The sequence below is a fragment of the Talpa occidentalis genome, unplaced genomic scaffold (assembly GCF_014898055.3).
Source record: "Talpa occidentalis isolate TD23 unplaced genomic scaffold, MPIMG_talOcc4v2.1 talOcc4.12, whole genome shotgun sequence".
Lineage (NCBI taxonomy): Eukaryota > Metazoa > Chordata > Mammalia > Eulipotyphla > Talpidae > Talpa > Talpa occidentalis.
This window is the reverse complement of record NW_023601212.1, coordinates 33,683,714-33,704,808: the sequence shown is the minus strand read 5'-3', so window position 1 is coordinate 33,704,808 and position 21,095 is coordinate 33,683,714. Positions and strand designations below refer to the sequence as shown.

Sequence of the window (21,095 nt, the reverse complement as noted above, 5' to 3'; positions counted from 1 at the left end):
ACTCCCTCTGGTGCTCCCATTTTATTACATGCCAACCACTAAAATCACTTCAAGCTGAGGAGTCAGTAAATGGCCAAACTATGTAGAGGAGTTTATATTGAGATATATGGTTATTTAGAAAGGAGGAAAAATGTGCTAACTGATCACATTTTCTGACCAATGATTTTCAATCATTTTGATGATGTGTTGTGTAAATAACATACAAATTAATGAACAAATACATTTCCAGTCTCTACCTTAAGAAGTTAAGGTTAAAAAGGTAAGAGAATTATGTATTCCCCAATCCCAATCCACCATATTCTAACCATATTCCCCAAAGATGACAAATAAAGACCGTAAGTGAAAACTACAGAATTAGAAAACTGTCCTCTAGCATCCACAGAAAAGGATTCTCTTAACCTGGCTGAAACTATTTCGCCATACCAAATCCTCCCTGAAAAATAAGGGGGGGGGGGTCTTCCTTTCTTGTATATTTTACTGTTCAATGAGTTGATCAGTTCTTGCATTCTTACAAATGATTGCATAGGAGAAAATGGAATTTAAAAAAAAAAGATGAAATTAAGCAAGTCAAGATTAGTCAAGATTAGTGTTTATGGTTAAAAGCAAAGATTTCACCATAAAATACATAGAAGAAAATAGACAAAAACTCCATGAAGATACCACTTCACACCTTTGAGAATGGCCCATATCAAAAATACCAGAAACAACAAATGCTGGTAAGAATATGGAGGAAAAGGAACCCTTACATACTCTTGGTTGAAACATAGGCTGGTCCAGTCCCTATGGAAAACAAGATGGAGATTTCTCAAAATATTAAACAGAGATCTGCCATATGATCCAGCAATTTCACTCCTGAAGAATGCAAAAATAGTAATCTGAAGGGTTAGCTGCACACTTACGTTCATTGCAGGACTATTTACAATAGCCAAGTTATGGAAACAGCCTAACTGCTCAAAAACAGATGAATGAGTTAGGAAGATGTGATATATACACACAATGGAATACTACTCAGCTATTAAAAAAAAAAACCTCTTGCCAATCACATCATGTAACTGGGGTTATCCCCAGCAAAATAAGTCAGAAGGAGAAAGACAAATACCAGATGATGAAACACATGTGGAATAAAAAGAAACAAAACAGAGGAAGAGACAAAAACAAACCAGAACAAACCCTTGAAATCTGACTGTGAATTGAGGCTGGTGGGGAGGGGGCAATAGGCTGAGCATAGGGGTAAAGGGGCCCAATGAATAATGGTGGCGGACTACTGCTGCGTTGGTGGTAGGGATGGTGTGATGACATACACCTGAAGAGGTGTGATCCTATACCCCCAACACAGGGCTGTAAACCAACATTAATTCAATATAAATAAATGTCTTTAAATTTTTCATTGACTGTGACCAGAAATTATCTTTGTCTTTAGAAAGTCTGTATCTCAAAAAATTTAGAGTAATTATTCAAAGGAGAACAGCTAATCTGTGACACATACAAACCTGCTGTGAAGCTGTGGAAGAATCTAGTTACCAAGGGGCAGGAGTTTATTTTAATCTTCAGAAATTTAAATTTTGCTAAACTGTGCTTATTACATTTTATTATGTTTTTTAACATATTTTATATAATTCTTATATCATTTTTCATCTTTGTACAATGTATACATTTTCCTTTTGGTTATATTCCCCATACAATTGCACACACACCCCCATTTTGACGCTAGTTCTTCCTCTCCCTGCCCCTCCCTAACACCCTCCCTCCCGTTGTGTCTCTGGTTTATAGTTGCTTGTTGATTTTGATTATTAATTTGCATTGATTAGTCTTTTTATGTACTTACTTACAGGGGGAAAACCAGACCTAATATTTTCTAGAACAATTTCACATTGATGGAAATCCAAACCCTATCAAAACAGTCACCTTCTAAATTACAAGCACTCAACTTAAAACACTCTTTCCCAAATATTATCAGGTAGTACAGCTTACTGCTCTTTTCAATCACTACTTTAATCTGCATTTCATGGCTACTTCTGAAGGGCAACTAACTAAGCTGTGCTGGGTCAACAGCATCATCTCATGGTTACCACTTCAAATGTCCCAAACTAGAGGTTTGTTTTGGGAAGGATGTCTATTTGCAGTGACAGTTCAGATGCCTTCAGCATTTCTCAGGTTCATGATTTGAACACCCCTTACATTTCCTCTGAGTGAATATTCAGAAATAACGAAAGGAGACATGAGGGGCAAATAAAACATTTAGAAAATGGATATATAAAGAGCAACTTCTCTAAATATCAAAGCTTTATAAATATCAAATCTCCCCCCCACCACCTACCAAGATTCTAATACATCCTACTAAGTGGGGGATCATCTCATCCCACCCCTTGAAAGGCACAATGTCTCAAGAAAATAAATGTTTCTGAATGGGGAGAGTCCTTGAAAACTACCAACAGCTCCTGGGCACTACCCAACACCAAAGCCCTGTGTTCTCATCCCTCATCTTCTCCAAGAATCTACCCCCCACAAAATGCCTGTGTCTTTGTATAATATCCCGAGTTTACAGAAGTTACCTAGAGTGAAATGTTGGGAATGGTTAGCTAGAGTCCCAATTTATGTGCAAAGGCCAAATCTACCTCTGGGAGTCAGATATGTTTTTTAAAATATCTGGTAGACTCATAGGTTGAGGTCACTTGGAATCTGCAGAAGGGACTCAGATATCCCCTGGGCAAGTGCCTGTCCTAAAGGGACAGAAAAGCCAGCAGACCATTTTGCCCAGGCTCTATCTTTTGACTCCGAGGGCTCCGTGTATGGAGTTGCTAACTAAGACTTGCTTCTCCCGCCCTCCCCCAGCACTGAATTCCTTTCTGAGTCATAAGGGAAAAGGATGATTCCAAGAAAAAAAACCTGAAAAGTGCATTTTTCATTAAAACACTCCCAATGTCTAGACAAGACATGAGAGCAAAGAACATCCCCACTGCGGCATCTAGGATGTCAGATAGTAAGACAATTCACTTATGGTACCTTGAGGCCACATGATTCAGTATCACCGTACCCCTTAGCCATTTGGGTGCATTCAAAAACAGCCCCTCTGGCATACTTGTATTTTCAAGGTGGACACCTACCCCACTCCAAGAAAGGGGCAGAGACCTCAGGAGATGACCTTTCTCACTGCCCCCCAATTGCAGAGTCCACTATGAGTATTTGTGAGGCACCAATAGCCTCAACCAGGGCCTCCCAGAAACAACAACAACAATAATAATAACAAACAGAAATTACAGATTATGGGTTTTGGAAAGAAAGGGCAATCCCACCATTATCAGCTGAAGGTAAGAGCTAGAAAAATATGGATTCTATGAGGTTAATAACACTAACATAAGAATATTTAGAAAAGTTTCCCTGGAATGTATTTTTATAATGTTTTTTCAATCTCCAATAAATAGCATGAATGCAATTTCTACTCAGATCTCCTGGGGAGTGTCGAAGTCACATAAACACAAGGACTTGGTCTCAATTTGCCATAGCCTCCAAACCTCTCATAACAGAAAATGAAACATTTGCACCTTTACTTTTCTCCTTCCCCCTCTTTTATTCTCTAGCAAGCATATAAACATATAGTTTATATATACCGAGTACATTGGCAGTGCACTGGAGAATTCCTGAGATGTCTTCAATTTCCTCTTTGCTGGAATGGTCTGCATAGGCGCATCTGTTAGAGATATTGTGGAAATTCTTTTCTGCATCCCTATAACTAAGAAGAAAACAAAATTAGCATATGGGGAAATTTTCAACTTACCTACCAATGCAATCATATGCATATACACAAGCATACGTGTCTATGCCCACAGTGTAATCACATTTTCAAATAACCGAAGCTTCCAGGCATGATTTCTGGCATAACCCACTATTCACATCAGTATTAGCAGTGTGCACCTGAGACTGGAGGAATCATTAATAAGAAAGTTATGTGTGAAAAAATAAATGGGGAAAACTAGAAAATATATCAGCTTTGTATAGCTAATGCTTCATCCTTGCTAGTAATATGTTTCCCCAAGGAAGCTGCTCCCCCTACAAAAAAGGAAAAGAAAAATTAGCTACTAATCCGATGCACTGGCGCTCGGCTGAATGCTGGGACAGTCACGATGACAGTAGGATGGTGTGTGGATAATAAGCAAACATGCTGTTTGGAGTCAGACAGAATTTGAATCATGATCTTCCCATTTTCTATCTCTGGGACTTTGGACAAGGCACTCAACCTCTGTTAGTCTAACTTTCCTCCCTGGAGCTCCTGTGAGGACTGTGTACTAGGGTGCCGGGTAGAACTCTGGCAGGTGCCTCTGACTTTCAGTTAAGGGACCGAAGCTGAAGACAATGGAGGTCCAATGCTCCCATGTACCACAGGAATAGCCAAGATGACCTGCATCTCCTTCAGAACTTGAGAAATGATGAGTTGGCCATTGTCACCCACCACCAGCTTACAGGAGCAGAGAAACAGAAAAATAATTTCAAAAGAGTGAGCAACTGGCCTCAGAAGACAGTGCCGCTGTCTTCTGTACCCTCCTCTGTGAAAAGGGGAGTAGGTGTGTTCCCTGCAGAGGTACATTTGGTATAAAAGAAAGGTCCACTTCTGACAGACAGTGGGGGCTGGGTGTCTCCTTCCTCAGTGAGCTTCTGCTAAGGCCATAGATTCCCTACCAGGCTTATGTACCTGACTGAGTAAAGAAAGAAGGCTGTGGGAAAGTGATTAATAGGAAAAAGAACTACAGTCAAAGTGGGAGGGGCCCCAGTTTGGGACAACAGCCCCATCATTTGGCAAGGCAAAAAATATGATTTTCCCTGTGGGTTAGGGAGATGGCACTGAAGAGAGGCAAGCTGACTTGTCCCATCCTGCTGTTTTCCCAAACTGGAGGTTGTTGGCCAGAGCAAGAGCCCCAAAGGCAAGACCACAGAGTGCAGTGCTCAGGACCAAAGCCCAGCATCTGAGGCTGCCGAGCGGAGCCTGTACATGCACCCGAGGGCATCATGGACTACAGAGAGCTATTACAATCACCAATGAATTTAAAAAGACTTTTGACATTTTCTATTTCTTTCCTGCCTGATAGAACACATTAGAAGAGAAAGGGACTTTAAAGCAGTAGCTTGGAAAAAAATCAAAGATCATATCCACCTTCTCTGCATTGCCTGCAAGTCCCTCTGGCCAAGGCTGACTCAGGCAGAGAAGATGATAGAGTGAGACTGGATACAAGACTAAAGATCTGAACTGGTCTGCAGTAGACTTCATCCTCAACGAAGGAATTTGGAAAACAGTCATCTGCCCAGCAAGGATCAGAGGTGACTGGTCCTAGCATGTTTGAGGTGATTGGAGAGAAAAAATGAAATGGTTCTATGTTTGTATACTTCACTGAGGCCAGACTGCAATAAAGCAGTTAACAAAGTGCTATAGTCTGTAGGATGCAGGGATCACTCAAGAAAAGGTGGAATGGGGAGCACAGCCCTTCACACAGACAAATGCAGGGTTATTTTTAAAATGAAGCGCTATCATTTCCATCAGTGACCTTTGACAAACACTTTCTCTCACAGCTGCAATGCCCTCCTCTGTAAAAGGAGCTTAATGCAATGACCCTATGAAACAGGCATCAAGATTATATATAGGAACTGATATAAAGTACCCAGTGTATTGCCTCAAGCACAGGGAGCAAATAATAGGTGCTAACTTTTGTCTAAATTGTTTTTATTCAGTAAAATAGACAGTTGTTCTAAGTAAATATATGAAAAAGAAACTAGATCTCATTTTAGATAAAATAATTTATAGCCACAAAGTCTGACCAAGGAAGCATGAGTAATATCATTCAAGCTTGTTTCCCAGAAGAAACAGGGTTCACTGACTCCTAATTTCACTTCTAATGTTCTACTGAAATTATTCTAACTTAATCCCTATTCAATTGTCAAAATTAAAGGAGAACAGAAGGTTGGCTGTATAAAGTAAACATAGGGTCCACACTGATCATCGAAGTAATAACAATTTAATTTTTGATGATGTTAGCAAATGGTCTCCCAGACTCACATGAGGCTGGCAGTAGTCCTACCCAGGTTATTAGCACAATGATGCTTTATTCTGGAGAAAAATATAAATGAATGGCACAATTCTAAATATAAAACTCTTTATACTTTAGTGTTGAAAATACAGAATATGAATGAACATTACATTTCACAAGGATGGATTATTGTGTTTTCCAATCTTGGTTTGAAATAAATCAGTTTCATCTGCACTGCCATCATAATCCACTTTGTGAGCAGCAGCAGTCATGTCGCATAAACAGACACTCCAGAGGTAGAAATTTAGGTTGAAAATATCTGAACTCTATAGGAAGAAATCTATACCTGGAACAAGAACGGGGATCCTATGCTAAATAACTGATTCCAAATTTTTAAAATCTTAAGGAGGAAAACTGATTTTGTTGAAAGTGCATAAGAGTGAGGCATTAACAGTGAATAATTCAACTAACATTGATTACCTTTGTGTATAAACTGCTGTGCTAACTAGTTTATGTGACTGACAACTTAACACACATTATCCTTAATATTTCATTTAAAATTTATCCCAACCCTGTTATTATTTCCATTTCAAAAATAATAAAATTGAGCTACAGGGAGGTTAGGTCATCTGCCCAAGATCATAGAAAAGCAGACCCTGACTTTAAGTCTACTAATATATTATGTCTACTCCCAAAGTGTATTTTCTCAGTCAGTGCTCTGAACTACACAACAAAAACTCACAAAGAGAGGAAAGGGCATGAGATAATGACAACAATGACATCAGAAAATAGAAGTTAGCATAACCCAGTTTTTCCTCAATCCTGAGTTCCTTTTAATTCTTACGGTAACTCCTACTTACCTCTTTAATTCTTTTTTTTTAAGTTCATTTTTTTTTTTAATTTATACAAGCACTGGGTTGAGTCAGAAGCGCTGGAGGGTGAGAGAATTCACCAGAGCCAGAGCGGGGAGCAGAGCAGGCAGAAGGACCGAAGTACACTGCTGAGGGGAGCAGCGGGCAGCAGGAGAGGTCTGCGCGCCATGTGGGACCCTCCTCCAGTGGCCGGGGAGCAGCGGGGATCGAACCAGCACTGCAGAGGCTGTGGGCAGCTTTGCAACCCAGCGCTCAACCGCTGAGCCACCGGGGAGGCCCGTACCTCTTTAATTCTTACGGTAACCCCTACTTACCTTTCTCATTATTCTTTCTACCCTACACTGCCCCAAAAGCGCATCCATTTCCTGGAGTTTGAATTAAAGAAAGTCAAACAGAAAGTCAAACACTCTGTTTGACTTTTTTCATTTTAGATTGAGGGAAGAAGCTGTGCCATATGAATTAGGCGCTCTCCATGTCAGCATGTACGTGCAGTCTTTATAGAGGAATCAAAATTCACCACGAAGCTAATCTGACACACAGTGGCAGGAATTAAGAGCAAATGGAAACCTATGCCCAAAAAGTCAGTAGAATTTATGTCCTAAAGAAAATGGCCCTGGGTAGTAGAAGTCTAGATTTAAAAATGTAATGAAGTCTGGAGAATTTTTTACTCCTCATTTTATACTCTTCAAGCAAAATTTACTCTTTAATATATGATATATAACTCTGTGTTTAAATCTGCAGGGTGCTATTTATCAATTTACTCAGGATTCCTCTTACTCCCAAAAAAAACTCGTTCTTCCAACAAATAAGCCTTTACAAAGGCACAGGAATAGTGACATTAACAAAATAAAATAACCAAACAAGAAAAATTAAAAAAGGTAATAAAAGCTAATGATGAGCACTATGAAAAGAAATAATAGATCTGTGGTAGAACTGCAAACTTGTCCAACCACTATGGAAAGCTGTGTGGAGGTTCCTCAATACACTAAAAATGCATGTACCATATGACCCAGCAATTCCACTCCTAAGAATCTCCCCAGAAGACACAAGAACAACAAATCCAAAGGAAACCTGCACTCCTATATTTACTGCAGCACTATTTACAATAGCCAAGATATGGAAACAATCTAAATGCCCCAAAACAGATGACTGGATGGAGAATACTACTCAGCAATCAAAAAAGATAAACTCATGCCATTCACAGTAACATGGATGAAGCTAGAAGAGATCATGCTCAGTGAAAAAGTCAGAAAGAAAAACAAAAATATGGGATGGTTTCACTTACATGTGGAATATAGGGAAACCGAACAAAGAGTCAAAAAAAAAAAAAAAAGAGAGAGAGAGCGAGAGAGAAAGAGACAAAACTTGCAGGCAAACTTTAGATCCGAGGCATAAAGCAGGGGAGAGGAAGGGGAGGAGGGGGTCAAAATGGGAAGGAAGAGCACAAAGGACTATGGTGTTGGTTCACAGGTGATATGGTGTTAGGAGAATTATAAGGGACTAAAAATAAGGGGAGAAATCAAATATTGTACAAAAATGAACAACAATGTAAGAAAATAAAGTTCAATCAAAAAAGAAAGAAAAATAATAGAGAATGATAGAAAATGGCTGGAGTTAGCGATTAAGGGAAGGGGTAGATATGGCATTTAAACAGAGACCTAAATGTATAAAAATCACAATCCATACAAACATCTGGAGAGAGAGCATCCTTGGAAAATTAAAATGGAGCAGGGTGTTCCACTGAGGCTGAGCCAGTCTAGTACAGCAGAGAATCTAAGCCATGGCAGAACCGAGCGGCCGCATGGTGTGAAAAGGGGGGCATGGATGAAAATGAAATCAGAAGGGTAAGCAGAAGCCAGATCGCCAGATCACAGGAAGAGCTCAGATTTTATTTTATCACAGTAAATTGTTTTTGTTTGTTTGTTTGTTTCAAGCAGGAATTTCAAAGTGTAGTCCCTCTTCCAACAGCATCACATTATGTGGGAACTTGTTAGAAATTGCAATGTTTGAGCTCCACCTGGACATACCTGGGCAGAAACCTAGGGAGTGGAGCCCATGATCTGTTTAACAGATGGCCAGGTAATTCTGATGCACATTAAACTTTTGAGAATGCTTGGTTTAAAGCGAGAAAGTGGCATGATTGAATGTTTTAATCACTTTGCTGTGGTGAAATATAATGTTGAGGGGCAGGAGCAGAAAGCAGAGAACAAGACTGGCATCACTAGGTGTGAGAGGATGGCCAACAGTAGAGAGGAAGAGAAGATTTATCGTGAGGCATGAATAAATTATTATAGCACTCATTTTCCCAACCTGAATGATCTCTATGAATAAATAAGTGAACAAGTGAATGGAAACATTAAGGAGCAGAATAAATGTTTAAAGATAACACTGCTGAGACACAGAGGACATCTGACATTCTACCAAGAGGCTCCCTCAGCTGCTCCTTCCCTTCCATCCTCCATGTGGGTGACCCTTGCACCCTGCATTCTGGGTCTTGAAGACTAAAAAACCTCAGAGTTTCTATGGGCTACTGAACACAGAATTAATCAGGGAGCATAACTACACAATCCTGGAATGCAAATAAAGCAGGACTAAGACAGACTTCTAGAGAAGAAGGTGAAAATAAGAACATTAGTAGTTAGAGGCTGAAATAAGAAATGAAGGGGGTGTTAGTGCACAGTCTCCATTGTGCAATCTGATTCATCAGCCCATCCCAAGGCAACGAAAGTTAAATTACCTCAAGACCAGCCTTGGGCAAAGCCAATTTTGGAAATCTGGAAAAGCAACTCTTTCCCTGCCTTCCAGGAATATGTAAAGTAATGCTTGGTAGCAAGTATTCTCAATCATGTGAAACCTCATTAACTATAAGAAACACATCCTTCTTCACAGTTAAAGATAAAATGCTTTAAATTGTGTGCTCTTAAGAGGCATAACACTAGGTGTGAACACATCTTAATACAAGTGTTAGTGATAACAGATGCGCTCCTTTTTCAGTATTGAAAAGAAATGGAAAGCGGAAAGAGGGAGTTGGACAGAGAAACCACAACTGAGGGAGAAGGGAAGACAAACTCAAGTATGCTGCCATCTTTCCCCCTTTGACCTCCTCAGCATGAGGATAAAGACAGTGAGGTATTTTGAGGTATTTCAAAAAAGGTATTTCGAGGGCTCAGAAGCCAGACAACACCTGAGCAAAATGACACTAACAGGCCTACCTAGAACCAGGCAGACATTAAGATACCTATACTGGAGTCCTGTTTCCTGTCTGCTTTTTTTGTACTTTGTCTGCAATAAACAGAACCAGGAAATGATCATGTAACAGTGAACAAAGACCAAATGGATGGAAAGAAGAGGAGAGTTCAGGCAGTTTTTCAGATAAAAGAGAACTCCATCCTAGTCATGGAAAAAAGAATTTTCTGCTGATTATGGTAATACAGTTTAGTTATCTAACTGGAGCACATTTATAAGACTCCTACTTCAATTTGTTCTGCAGACAAAGTTTAGTTCATAAGTGAAATTAATTCATTAGCTATTTGGTTTTCAAAATGGAGAGAGCATTCATAATTCAAAAAAAATTATCTGTATTTTATTACTGATATTATCATTAAAATAATAATCATAACAATAAACCTAAGAGTAAAAAGGTATGTTATGGGCATCACATGCCAGAAATTGTGCTAAGTGTATTGACTGTGTTAATCCAAACACCATACTTTAAAGCAAATCCAATGTGAGTGATTAAGTTTCATTTTAAAATATGTGGGAAGAGATTAATTTGACATTCTTCATCACATTAGACTAAACCATTTAAACTCACTAATGGCCTCAAACTAAAAAAACCATCTGATGAGTTTAAATAAGTTTTTCCTAGATAATTGAAGAAAACATCCCAACCATGAAAAAGGAGATGAATACATACAAGAAGTGAGAAGAACACCCAATTACCACAATGAAAACTACAGCAAGACACATAATAGTAAAGCTTGCAAGAGTCCAAGACAAAGAAAAAATAATGAAACTGGCAAGAGGGAAGAAACAGATAACTTATAAGGTAAATCAATCAGGTTAACCTCAGACTTCTCCGAAGAAACACTTCGGGCAAGAAAACAGAGTAATATATTCAACAAACTTTAAGACAGAAAATGCCAACCAAGAATACTTTACCCCGCAAAGCTCTCCTTCCTCTATGAAGGAAAAATATGGACCTTCTCAGACAAACAGAAACTCCAGAAATGCATTACAACTAAACCCCACTCCAAAAAATTCTACAAGAAATCCTGAAGCCAAAACCAACAGAGGAATGATCAAGAAGAAAAGAATAGGGGGCGGAGCAACATGGCGGCGAGGAGACGCTGCGAGTAAGATCTCCCATTAAAAAAAGTGAATAGGGAGGAAAAGCTGCAGGTCCCAGTGAGAACTGGGACACGGAAGATAAACGGGGGACGCCAGCAAACTGCCCGAAGAAGAAAGTGGCCATAAAAGAGGACTAGAAGGGAGGGAAGCGCAGAACCCTGCTCCCCTCCCCCGCCCACAGAGGCGGCACTCTCCGACCGACAGAGAGGAGGAAACAACACACCAAAACGGCCCACAAGAACAAACCACGCGGGCCTCCCCGGTGGCGCAGCGGTTGAGCGCTGGGTTGCGAAGCTGCCCGCGGCCTCTGCAGCGCCGGTTCGATCCCCGGCTGCTCCCCGGCCACTGGAGGAGGGTCCCACATGGCGCGCAGACCTCTCCTGCCGCCCGCTGCTCCCCTCAGCAGTGTACTTCGGTCCTTCTGCCTGCTCTGCTCCCCACTCTGGCTCTGGTGAATTCTCTCACCCTCCCGCGCTTCTGACTGTGCCCAGTGCATGTATAAACAAAAACAAAAACAAACAAATAAATAAAGCATGCCTCTATAAAAAAAAAAAAAAAAAAAAAAAAGAACAAACCACGCAGCAAGCGGGACTGTGAGTGAAAAGGAACTATTGCAGCCACCACACCCCGTGAACGGGAGCTGAGGCGAACCCTGCAGGATCCGCCGCGGCGGTGAGCGAACGGCTCCGGGCGCCATTAGAGAAGAACAAAGACCCCGGGAGACGCGCACACAGCCCGGGCTGCCGGTAAGCCTGCACGGGAAAGCGGCGCGCTTGGCACGCTTGAAAAGAAAACGCGGACCGGGATCCTGGCTGCCCAGGTCCCCGCGCCTGCGACCTAGGCTTGCGGGGAGACGCGCAGAGGTCCTCACTGAGGTGAAGGTCCCTCCCTGAGTGAGCAGGAACCAGGCGCCCAGGCACGGGAGCGGTGCAAAAGGCGCCAATCCCGCGCCACTGAACTGGGCTACAGCCCACGTCTTGGAACTGAGGGCTTTGAACTGAGACCCGGGGCACGAAAATTCGGGGCGTGGTTTCTCCACGACGGTGGGGCACAAGGCAGACACAGCACCTCAAAGCTGTTGAGGTGTACCCTACCATTCCCGCTCTGTTCTCTGTCCCACGGGGTGGGGGGAGGCGAAAAACAACCCCCCAAGGACAATAGGAGAGATCTCTGGCGCCACCTAGCGACCAGGAAAAAAAAACTCACTAACACCCTATAAAACAGGGCATTTCTTAAGACTGCTTGAAAAGGGCAGAAGGTTTCTGGAGGACCCAGTGGCCAGCCGGGAAGTTATTCCACGCCAGGCCCCTTCCGACCAGCAGTCTGAGCCCACAGAGGGAGCAGGCACCCACGTCCGGGGCAGACCGGGGGCGCAGAAGAGTGTGCCTGAAACCGGAGGCACAGGGACTGCATCCCGCTTCGCCATTTGAGAACAGGGACATTTCTTCAGTAAAAACTGCCTAAAACCAGCAGAAAGCTCCCCCAGAAGACAGAGATGGCTCCTGGAAGAGCCAGAGGGGAGCGGAGAAGTTCACCCAAGATGTCAGTCAGTCCGAGCAACACAGTGTCCCAACGCATACGACAAATTAGAAAACAGACAGTAGGGAGTAGAAGAACCACACGCAACCTAAAAACTCCTCAGGAAAGAAGCACACCACAAAAAGAAAACCACTCCCCAGATTGCAACGACAGCGACTTGGAAGAACTTCTGAGCCTTCCAGAAAGAGAATTTAAAATTGCCATGATTAAAAAAGTGATAGATCAGAAGAAGGAAATTGAGTCCCTAAAGAGGGAAGTAAGAGAAATGCAGGAGATCAAAGAATTAATGGAGGAACTAAAGAACTCTGGGAAAAGCAATGAAAGCAGAATAGATGAAATGGAAGAACGAATAAGTACTCTTGAAGACACAGAAATAAAAAGAACCAAAACAGAAAAGGAAAGAGAAGTACGAAGGAAAAAGAATGAAGAAAGACTTCGGGAACTATCTGACTCCATGAGGAAAGGAAATATAAGAGTTATAGGAATTCCAGAAGGAGAGGAGAGAGATGTAGGAACAGAGAAAATATTCATGGATATAATTGAAGAGAACTTCCCAAATGAGAAGAAGGAGCTGAAAATTGATATACAAGAAGCAAGAAGAACACCAAACTTCCACGACGAAAGGAAAAACACAGCAAGACACATAATAGTAAAGCTCCCAAGAATCCAGGACAAGGAAAAAATAATGAAGCTGACAAGAGGGAAGAAACAGATAACATTCAAAGGAAAACCAATCAGGCTGACATCAGACTTCTCTGAAGAAACACTACGGGCAAGGAGAGAGTGGAGGGACATAGTCAACAGACTCCAAGAAAACAGATGCCAACCAAGAATACTCTATCCCGCAAAGCTCTCTTTCCTCCATGAAGAAAGAATATGGACCTTCCCAGACAAAGAGAAACTCCGGAATTTCATTGCGACTAAACCCCCACTCCAAAAAATACTACAAGGAATCCTAAAGCCAGAACCTCAGAGGGACGAATAACAACGAAAGAAGACCAAAAAAAAAAAAAAGTTATTAAAAGAATAAATAAATAAAATCAAAGGAAAGACAAACATAATGGCAAATACAGATGCTAACATATCAATATTAACTCTAAATGTATATGGACTAAACTCTTCAATAAAAAGACACAGAGTTGCAGCCTGGATTAAGAAACAAAACCCAACCTTTTGCTGTCTCCAGGAAACACATTTAGCTACAAAAGATAAAAATAGGCTCAAAGTCAAAGGATGGAAAACAATCCTACAAGCAAATGGGCCAAAAAAGAAAGCAGGAACAGCTATACTTATATCAGATAAAACAGACTTCAAACTCAAAAAAATAAAAAGAGACCCCAATGGTCACTACATTATGATTAAGGGGACAATACTTCAAGAAGAAATAACACTCATTAACATATACTCACCAAACGAAAGAGCACCAAAATATATCAGACAACTGTTGTCCTCTCTGAAAACAGACATCAGAGAAAACACATATGTAGTGGGAGACTTCAACACACCACTATCAACAATGGATAGATCAACAAGACAAAAAATAAGTAAAGAAACTAAAGCTCTAAATAAGGACCTAGAGCATTTGGGCTTAACAGACATCTATAGAACACTAAACCCAAAAAAAACAGAGTACACATTTTTCTCAAGCGCACACGGATCATTCTCCAGGATCGATCACATACTGGGGCACAAGACAAACATCAACAGATACACCAAGATTGAAATCGTACCAACCATCTTTTCTGACCACGAAGGCATCAAACTAGAAATAAATCATAAAAAGAAGGCAAGGAACTATCCTACCTCATGGAGATTAAAAGCCACACTACTGGAAGACCACTGGACTAACGAGGAGATCAAAGAAGAAATTAAAAAATTCTTTGAATTGAATGACAAGGAGGACACCAATATCCTAAATGTATGGGATGCAGCAAAAGCAGTAATAAGAGGAAAATATATAGCAATAGAAGCTCACATCAAAAAACAAGAAAGAACTCAAAGAAACAACCTAATCTCGAAGCTCAAAGATCTAGAAAAAGAACAACAAAAAACCCCAGAACCAGTAGAAGAAAAGAAATAATAAAAACCAAAGCAGAAATAAATGAAATTGAAACTAAAAAAACAATCCAAAAGATCAATGAACCAAGAGCTGGTTCTTTGAAAAAATAAATAAAATAGACAAACCCCTAGCCAGGCTCACAAAGGAAAAAAGGGAGAAAGCACAAATACACAGAATCATAAATGAAAGAGGAGAAATCACAACGGACACAGCAGAAATCAAAAGAATAATCAGTAACTACTATGAACAGTTATATGGAAACAAGTTCAACAATCTAGAGGAGATGGACAAATTCCTACAACTCTACAATCACCCAACGCTAGATAAAGAAGAAATAGAACACCTAAACAAGCCAATTACAAGCAGCGAAATTGAAATGGTAATTAAAAACCTCCCCAAAAACAAAAGCCCAGGACCTGATGGATTTACAAATGAATTCTACCAAACATTCAGAGACGAATTAGTGCCTATCCTTCATAAACTCTTCCAAAAAATTGAGAAGGAAGGGACAATACCAAACACGTTCTATGAAGCCAATATTACACTAATACCAAAACCGAATAAGGACAACACAAAAAAGGAAAACTATAGGCCAATCTCCCTAATGAACACTGATGCAAAAATCCTCAATAAAATTTTAGCTATCAGAATCCAACAATGTATCCATAAGATAATTCACCACGACCAAGTTGGATTCATTCCAGGGGCACAAGGATGGTTTAACATCCGAAAATCAATCAACGTTATCCAACACATCAACAAAAAGAAATATAAAAACCATATGATAATATCAATAGATGCTGAGAAAGCTTTCGACAAAGTGCAACATCCATTCATGATAAAAGCCCTTGAAATTCTTGGGATACAAGGAACATACCTCAACATCATAAAGGCCATCTATGACAAGCCAACAGCCAGTATCATTCTCAATGGTGAAAAGCTGAAAGCAATTCCATTAAGATCTGGAACAAGACAAGGATGTCCACTCTCACCACTGCTTTTCAATATAATACTGGAAGTCCTAGCCAGAGCAATAAGACAAGAGAAAGACATCCAAGGAATCCAAATAGGAAAAGAAGAAGTCAAACTATCACTATTTGCAGATGATATGATAATATACATAGAGAACCCCAAAATCTCCACAGAAAAACTAATTCAACTCATCAATCAATTCAGTAAAGTGGCAGGATACAAAATCAACACGCAAAAGTCAGTAGCCTTCCTATACACAAACAATAAATCTGAAGAAGAAGAAATCAAAAAAACCACCCCTTTTATTATCGAAACAAAAAAAATCAAATATTTGGGAATAAATCTAACAAAAGAGGTAAAGGACCTATACAAAGAAAACTATAAAACACTGTTAAAAGAAATAGAAGAAGACACAAAGAAATGGAAAGACATCCCCTGCTCATGGATTGGAAGAATAAACATTATTAAAATGGCCATCCTACCAAAAGCAATATACAGATTCAATGCTATTCCAATCAAAATCTCAATGGCATTCTTCAAAGAAATAGAACAATTATTGATGAAATTCATATGGAATCACCAAAAACCCCGAATAGCCAAAGCTCTACTGAAAAAAAAGAAGGAAATGGAGGCATCACACTCCCAGACTTCAAACTATACTACAAAGCCATAATCATCAAAACTGCATGGTATTGGAACAAGAACAGACATACAGACCAATGGAATCGAATAGAAAATCCAGAAATAAACCCACAGATTTATGGTCAACTAATCTTTGACAAAGGAGCGAAGACTATGCATTGGAGCAAAGAAAGTTTGTTCAATAAGTGGTGCTGGAAAACTGGGTCGCTACATGCAAAAGAATGAAGCTTGACCACTACCTCACACCATACACAAAAATCAACTCAAAATGGATTAAAGAACTAGACATAAGACCTGAAACCATAAAATACATAGAAGGAAATATAGGCGAAACACTACGGGATTTGCACATCAAAGACATCTTTACAGACACATCACCCAAAGCAGTGATAGTGAAGAGAAAGATAAACAGCTGGGACTACATCAAATTAAAGAGCTTCTGCACAGCAAAAGAGACAATAACAAAAACAAAGAGAAACCCCACCAACTGGGAGAACATTTTTGCACCCAACACTAACGATAAAGGACTGATCACAAAAATCTGCAAAGAGCTGATGAGACTCAGCAACAACAAAGAAAATAATCCAGTCAAAAAATGGGCAGAAGAGCTAAAAAGAAACTTCTCTGAAGAGGAAATGCAAATGGCCAACAGACATATGAAAAAATGTTCAACATCACTTGTAATCAGGGAAATGCAAATCAAAACTACCATGAGATACCATCTCACACCAGTGAGAATGGCACATATTAAAAAAACTAGCAACAACAAATGTTGGCGAGGATGTGGAGAAAAAGGAACTCTTGTGCACTGTTGGTGGGAGTGCAAACTGGTCCAACCACTATGGAGAGCTGTGTGGAGATTTCTGGACCTACTAAACATAGAGCTTCCATATGATCCAGCAATTCCACTCCTAGGTATTTACCCAAAGGACACAGAAACATCAATTCCAAAGAGCACCTGCACTCCTATGTTTATAGCAGCACTGTTTACAATAGCTAAGCTTTGGAAACAACCCAAATGCCCAAAAATAGATGACTGGATCAAGAAGATGTGGTACATATATACCATGGAATATTACTCAGCATTCAAAAAAGATAAACACATGCAATTTGCAGCAACATGGATGGCACTGGAAGGGATCATGCTCAGCGAAATAAGCCAAAAAGAAAAAGAAAAATACCGGATGGTCTCACTCATAGCAGGAATCTAGAAAACTTAAATAAGGGACCAGGAAAATGAATATAAGAAAGTGAAAATCAAAATCAACAAAAAACTATGAACCAGAGACACTTTTTGGGGGGGGGGGCGGGAGGGAAGGATTGGGGTCAGAATGGGGCGTTTGCAATTGTATGGGGGAATATAAAAATAAAATTTAATATTTAAAAAAGAAAAAAAAAAAAAAAAAAAAAAAAAGAAGGTCAATATCTGTAATAACTATAAATGCATGATATTAAATTTTGTTTTTGTGCCATTTCAAAATTACTGGAATAATTCTGCATTTCAGGCAGGCTTCCAAGACAGACTCATGTTGGTTTATGATCATGATGTGAATTTTAATAATTATCTGTTACACTTTACATCCTATCCAATGTTTTCTACAATTCATAGTTTATTTATTTCATAATTAATATTGTAGTCAACATAAAGTTTCTGTGTTTTGAAGTCATTTTAATTAAAAAAAAAAAAAAAAAAAAAAAACAAAAAAAAAAAAAAAAAGAAGAAAAGAATAAAGCAAGGAATAAAATAACAAAAAAGAGCCTCCCCGGTGGTGCAGGCGGTTGAGCGCAGCACTGCGAAGCTGTCTGCAGCCTCTGCAGCCCCGGCCAGCGAGGGTCCCACAAGGCACGGCAGACTTCTCCTGTCTCGCTTGATGCTCCCCTCAGCAGTGTATTTCGTCAGTCTGCCTGTTCTGTTCCATGCTGTCTCTGGTGAATCCTCTCACCCTCCCACGCATCTGGCCTGAGCCCTGGTTCTTGTCTAAAAAAAAAAAAAAATCTTTAAAAAATTAAATAAAATAAAAATCACAAAAAAGACAAACAAAATGGCAAATACAGATGTCAACATATCAAAATTAACTCTAAATGTAAATGGATTAAACTCATAAATAAAAAGAGAGTAGCATGCTGGATTAAAAAACAAAATCCATCATTCTGCTGTCTCCAGGAAACACATTTAACCACAAAAGATAAACACAGACTGAAAGTAAAAGGTTAGAAAACAATCCTACAAGCAAATGGACCAAAAAAAGAAGGCAGGAATAGCTATACTTACATCAGATGAAATAGACTTCAAATTAAAAAAGGATCATGCTCAGTGAAATAAGCCAAAAAGAAAAAGAAAAATACCGGATGGTCTCACTCATAGCAGGGATCTAGAAAACTTAAATAAGGGACCAGGAAAATGAATAACTATAAGAAAGTGAAAATCAAAATCAACAAAAACTATGAACCAGAGACACTTTTTGGGGGGTGGGGGGCGGGAGGGGAGGGATTGGGGTCAGAATGGGGGGATTGCAATTGTATGGGGAATATAAAAATAAAATTTATTAATTAAAAAAAAAAAGAGTATAACGATGAGGAAAATATATCAAGATAAAAAGAAAATAAAGCAAAAAAAAAAAAAAAAAGGTAAAAAGAGACATAGATGGACACTACATAATGATCAAGGATACAATACATCAGGAAGATATAACACTAAACATATACTCATCAAATGAAGGAACACCAATATATATTAGACAGTTATTATCAGCTCTGAAAACAGACATTAAAGAAAATACATATATAGTGGAAGACTTCAACACCCCACTCTCACCAATGGACAGATCAACGAGACAAAAAATAAACAAAGACACTAGAGCTCTAAATAAAGAAATAGAACTCATGAACTTAACAGACATCTATAGGACACCGCACCCAAAAAAATCCAAGTACACATTTTTCTCAAGCACGCACAGATCATTCTCCAGAACTAATCACATACTGGGCCACAAGACAAACATCCCAAAGATACATAAAGATCAAAATCATTTCAACTAACTTCTCCAATCATGAAGGCATCAAACTAGAAATAAATCATGAAAAGAAAACAAGGAACCCTCCCACTTCATGGAGATTGAAATCCACACTACTGGAAGACCACTGGACTAATGAGGAGATCAAAGAAGAAATTAAAAAATACTTTGAGCTGAAAGACAAGGAGGACACCACCTTTCAGAATGTATGGGATGCAGCAAAAGCTCTACTAGGAGGAAAATATATAGCAATACAGGCTCGCATCAACAGACAAGAAAGAACTCAAAGAAAAAACCTAATCTCACATCTCAAAGAGCTAGAAAAATAACAAGAAAACCCTAAAGCCAGTAAAAGTAAATAATAAAAACCAAAGCAGAAATAAACAAAATGGAAATTAAAAAAACAATCCAAAAGATCAATGAAACCAAAAGTTGGTTCTTTGAAAAATAGACAATACTCTAGCCAGGCTTACAAAGAAAAAATGGGAGAAAACACATATAAATAGAAATAGAAAACACATATAATCCTATTTAGATTATAAATGAAAGAGAAGAAATCACAACAGACTCAGTAGAAATCAAAAGAATAATCAGAGATTACTATGACTACTTATATGCAAAAAAATTCAACAACCTAGAAGAGATGGACAAATTCCTAGAATGATATAATCATCCAAAGCTGGACAAAGAAGAAATAGAACACCTAAACAGACCAATTACAAGCAGTGAAATTGAGGCAGTAATCAAAGCACTCCACAAAAACAAAAGCCCAGGCCCAGACGGCTTCACAAATGAATTCTATCAAACATTCAGCAGTGAATTATTGCCTATCCTACAAAAGCTCTTTCAAAAAATTGAAAAAGAAGGAATACTACCAAATGTTGTACCACCAAATGTTGGCTTCTATGAAGCCAACATTACACTAATACCAAAACCAAACAAAGACAGCACAAAAAAGAAAATCACAGGCCAATCTCCCTAATAAACACTGATGCAAAACTCCTCAACAAAATCCTTGCCAACAGAATCCAACAATGCATCAAAGGGATAATACACCATGATTAAGTGGGATTCATCCCAGGGGCACAAGGATGGTACAACATATGAAAATTGGTCAGTGTAATCCAACATATCAACAAAAAGAAAAATTAAAACCATATGCTGAGAAAGCATTCAACAAAGTCCAACATCCATTTATGATGAAGGCCCTTGAAATTCTCGGGATAGAAGGAACATACCTTAACATGATAAAAGCCACATACAACAAACCCACAGCCAATATTATTCTTAATGGCAAAAAGCTGAAGGCCTTTCCTTTAAGATCAGGAAGAATACAAGAATACACTCTCTCACCCTTGCTCTTCAATATAATACTGGAGATCCTAGCCAGGGCAAGACAAGAGACAGACATACAAGGAATCCAGATAGGGAAAGAAAAGTAAAATTATCACTATTTGCAGATGATATGATAATATACATAGAGAATCCAAAAATGCCACAGAAAAACTGCTCAAAATAATCAACCATATAAGTTGAGTAAAGTATAAGTAAAATATAAGTTCAGTAAAGTAGCAGGATACAAAATCAACACACAAAAATCAGTAGCCTTCCTGTACACAATCAATCGGAAGAA

General features: G+C 39.3%; 1 protein-coding gene across 1 annotated transcript in view; it reads right to left on the bottom strand.

Moving 5' to 3' along the window:
• The window catches only part of GUCY1A2 (guanylate cyclase 1 soluble subunit alpha 2), a 299,132-nt gene that overhangs the window by 243,209 nt on the left and 34,828 nt on the right, over positions 1–21,095 (bottom strand). Inside the window, exon 3 of the mRNA XM_037505696.2 lies at positions 3,609–3,730. Within this exon, the coding sequence (XP_037361593.1) occupies positions 3,609–3,730 (122 nt within the window). The remainder of the gene's footprint in view (positions 1–3,608; positions 3,731–21,095) is intronic.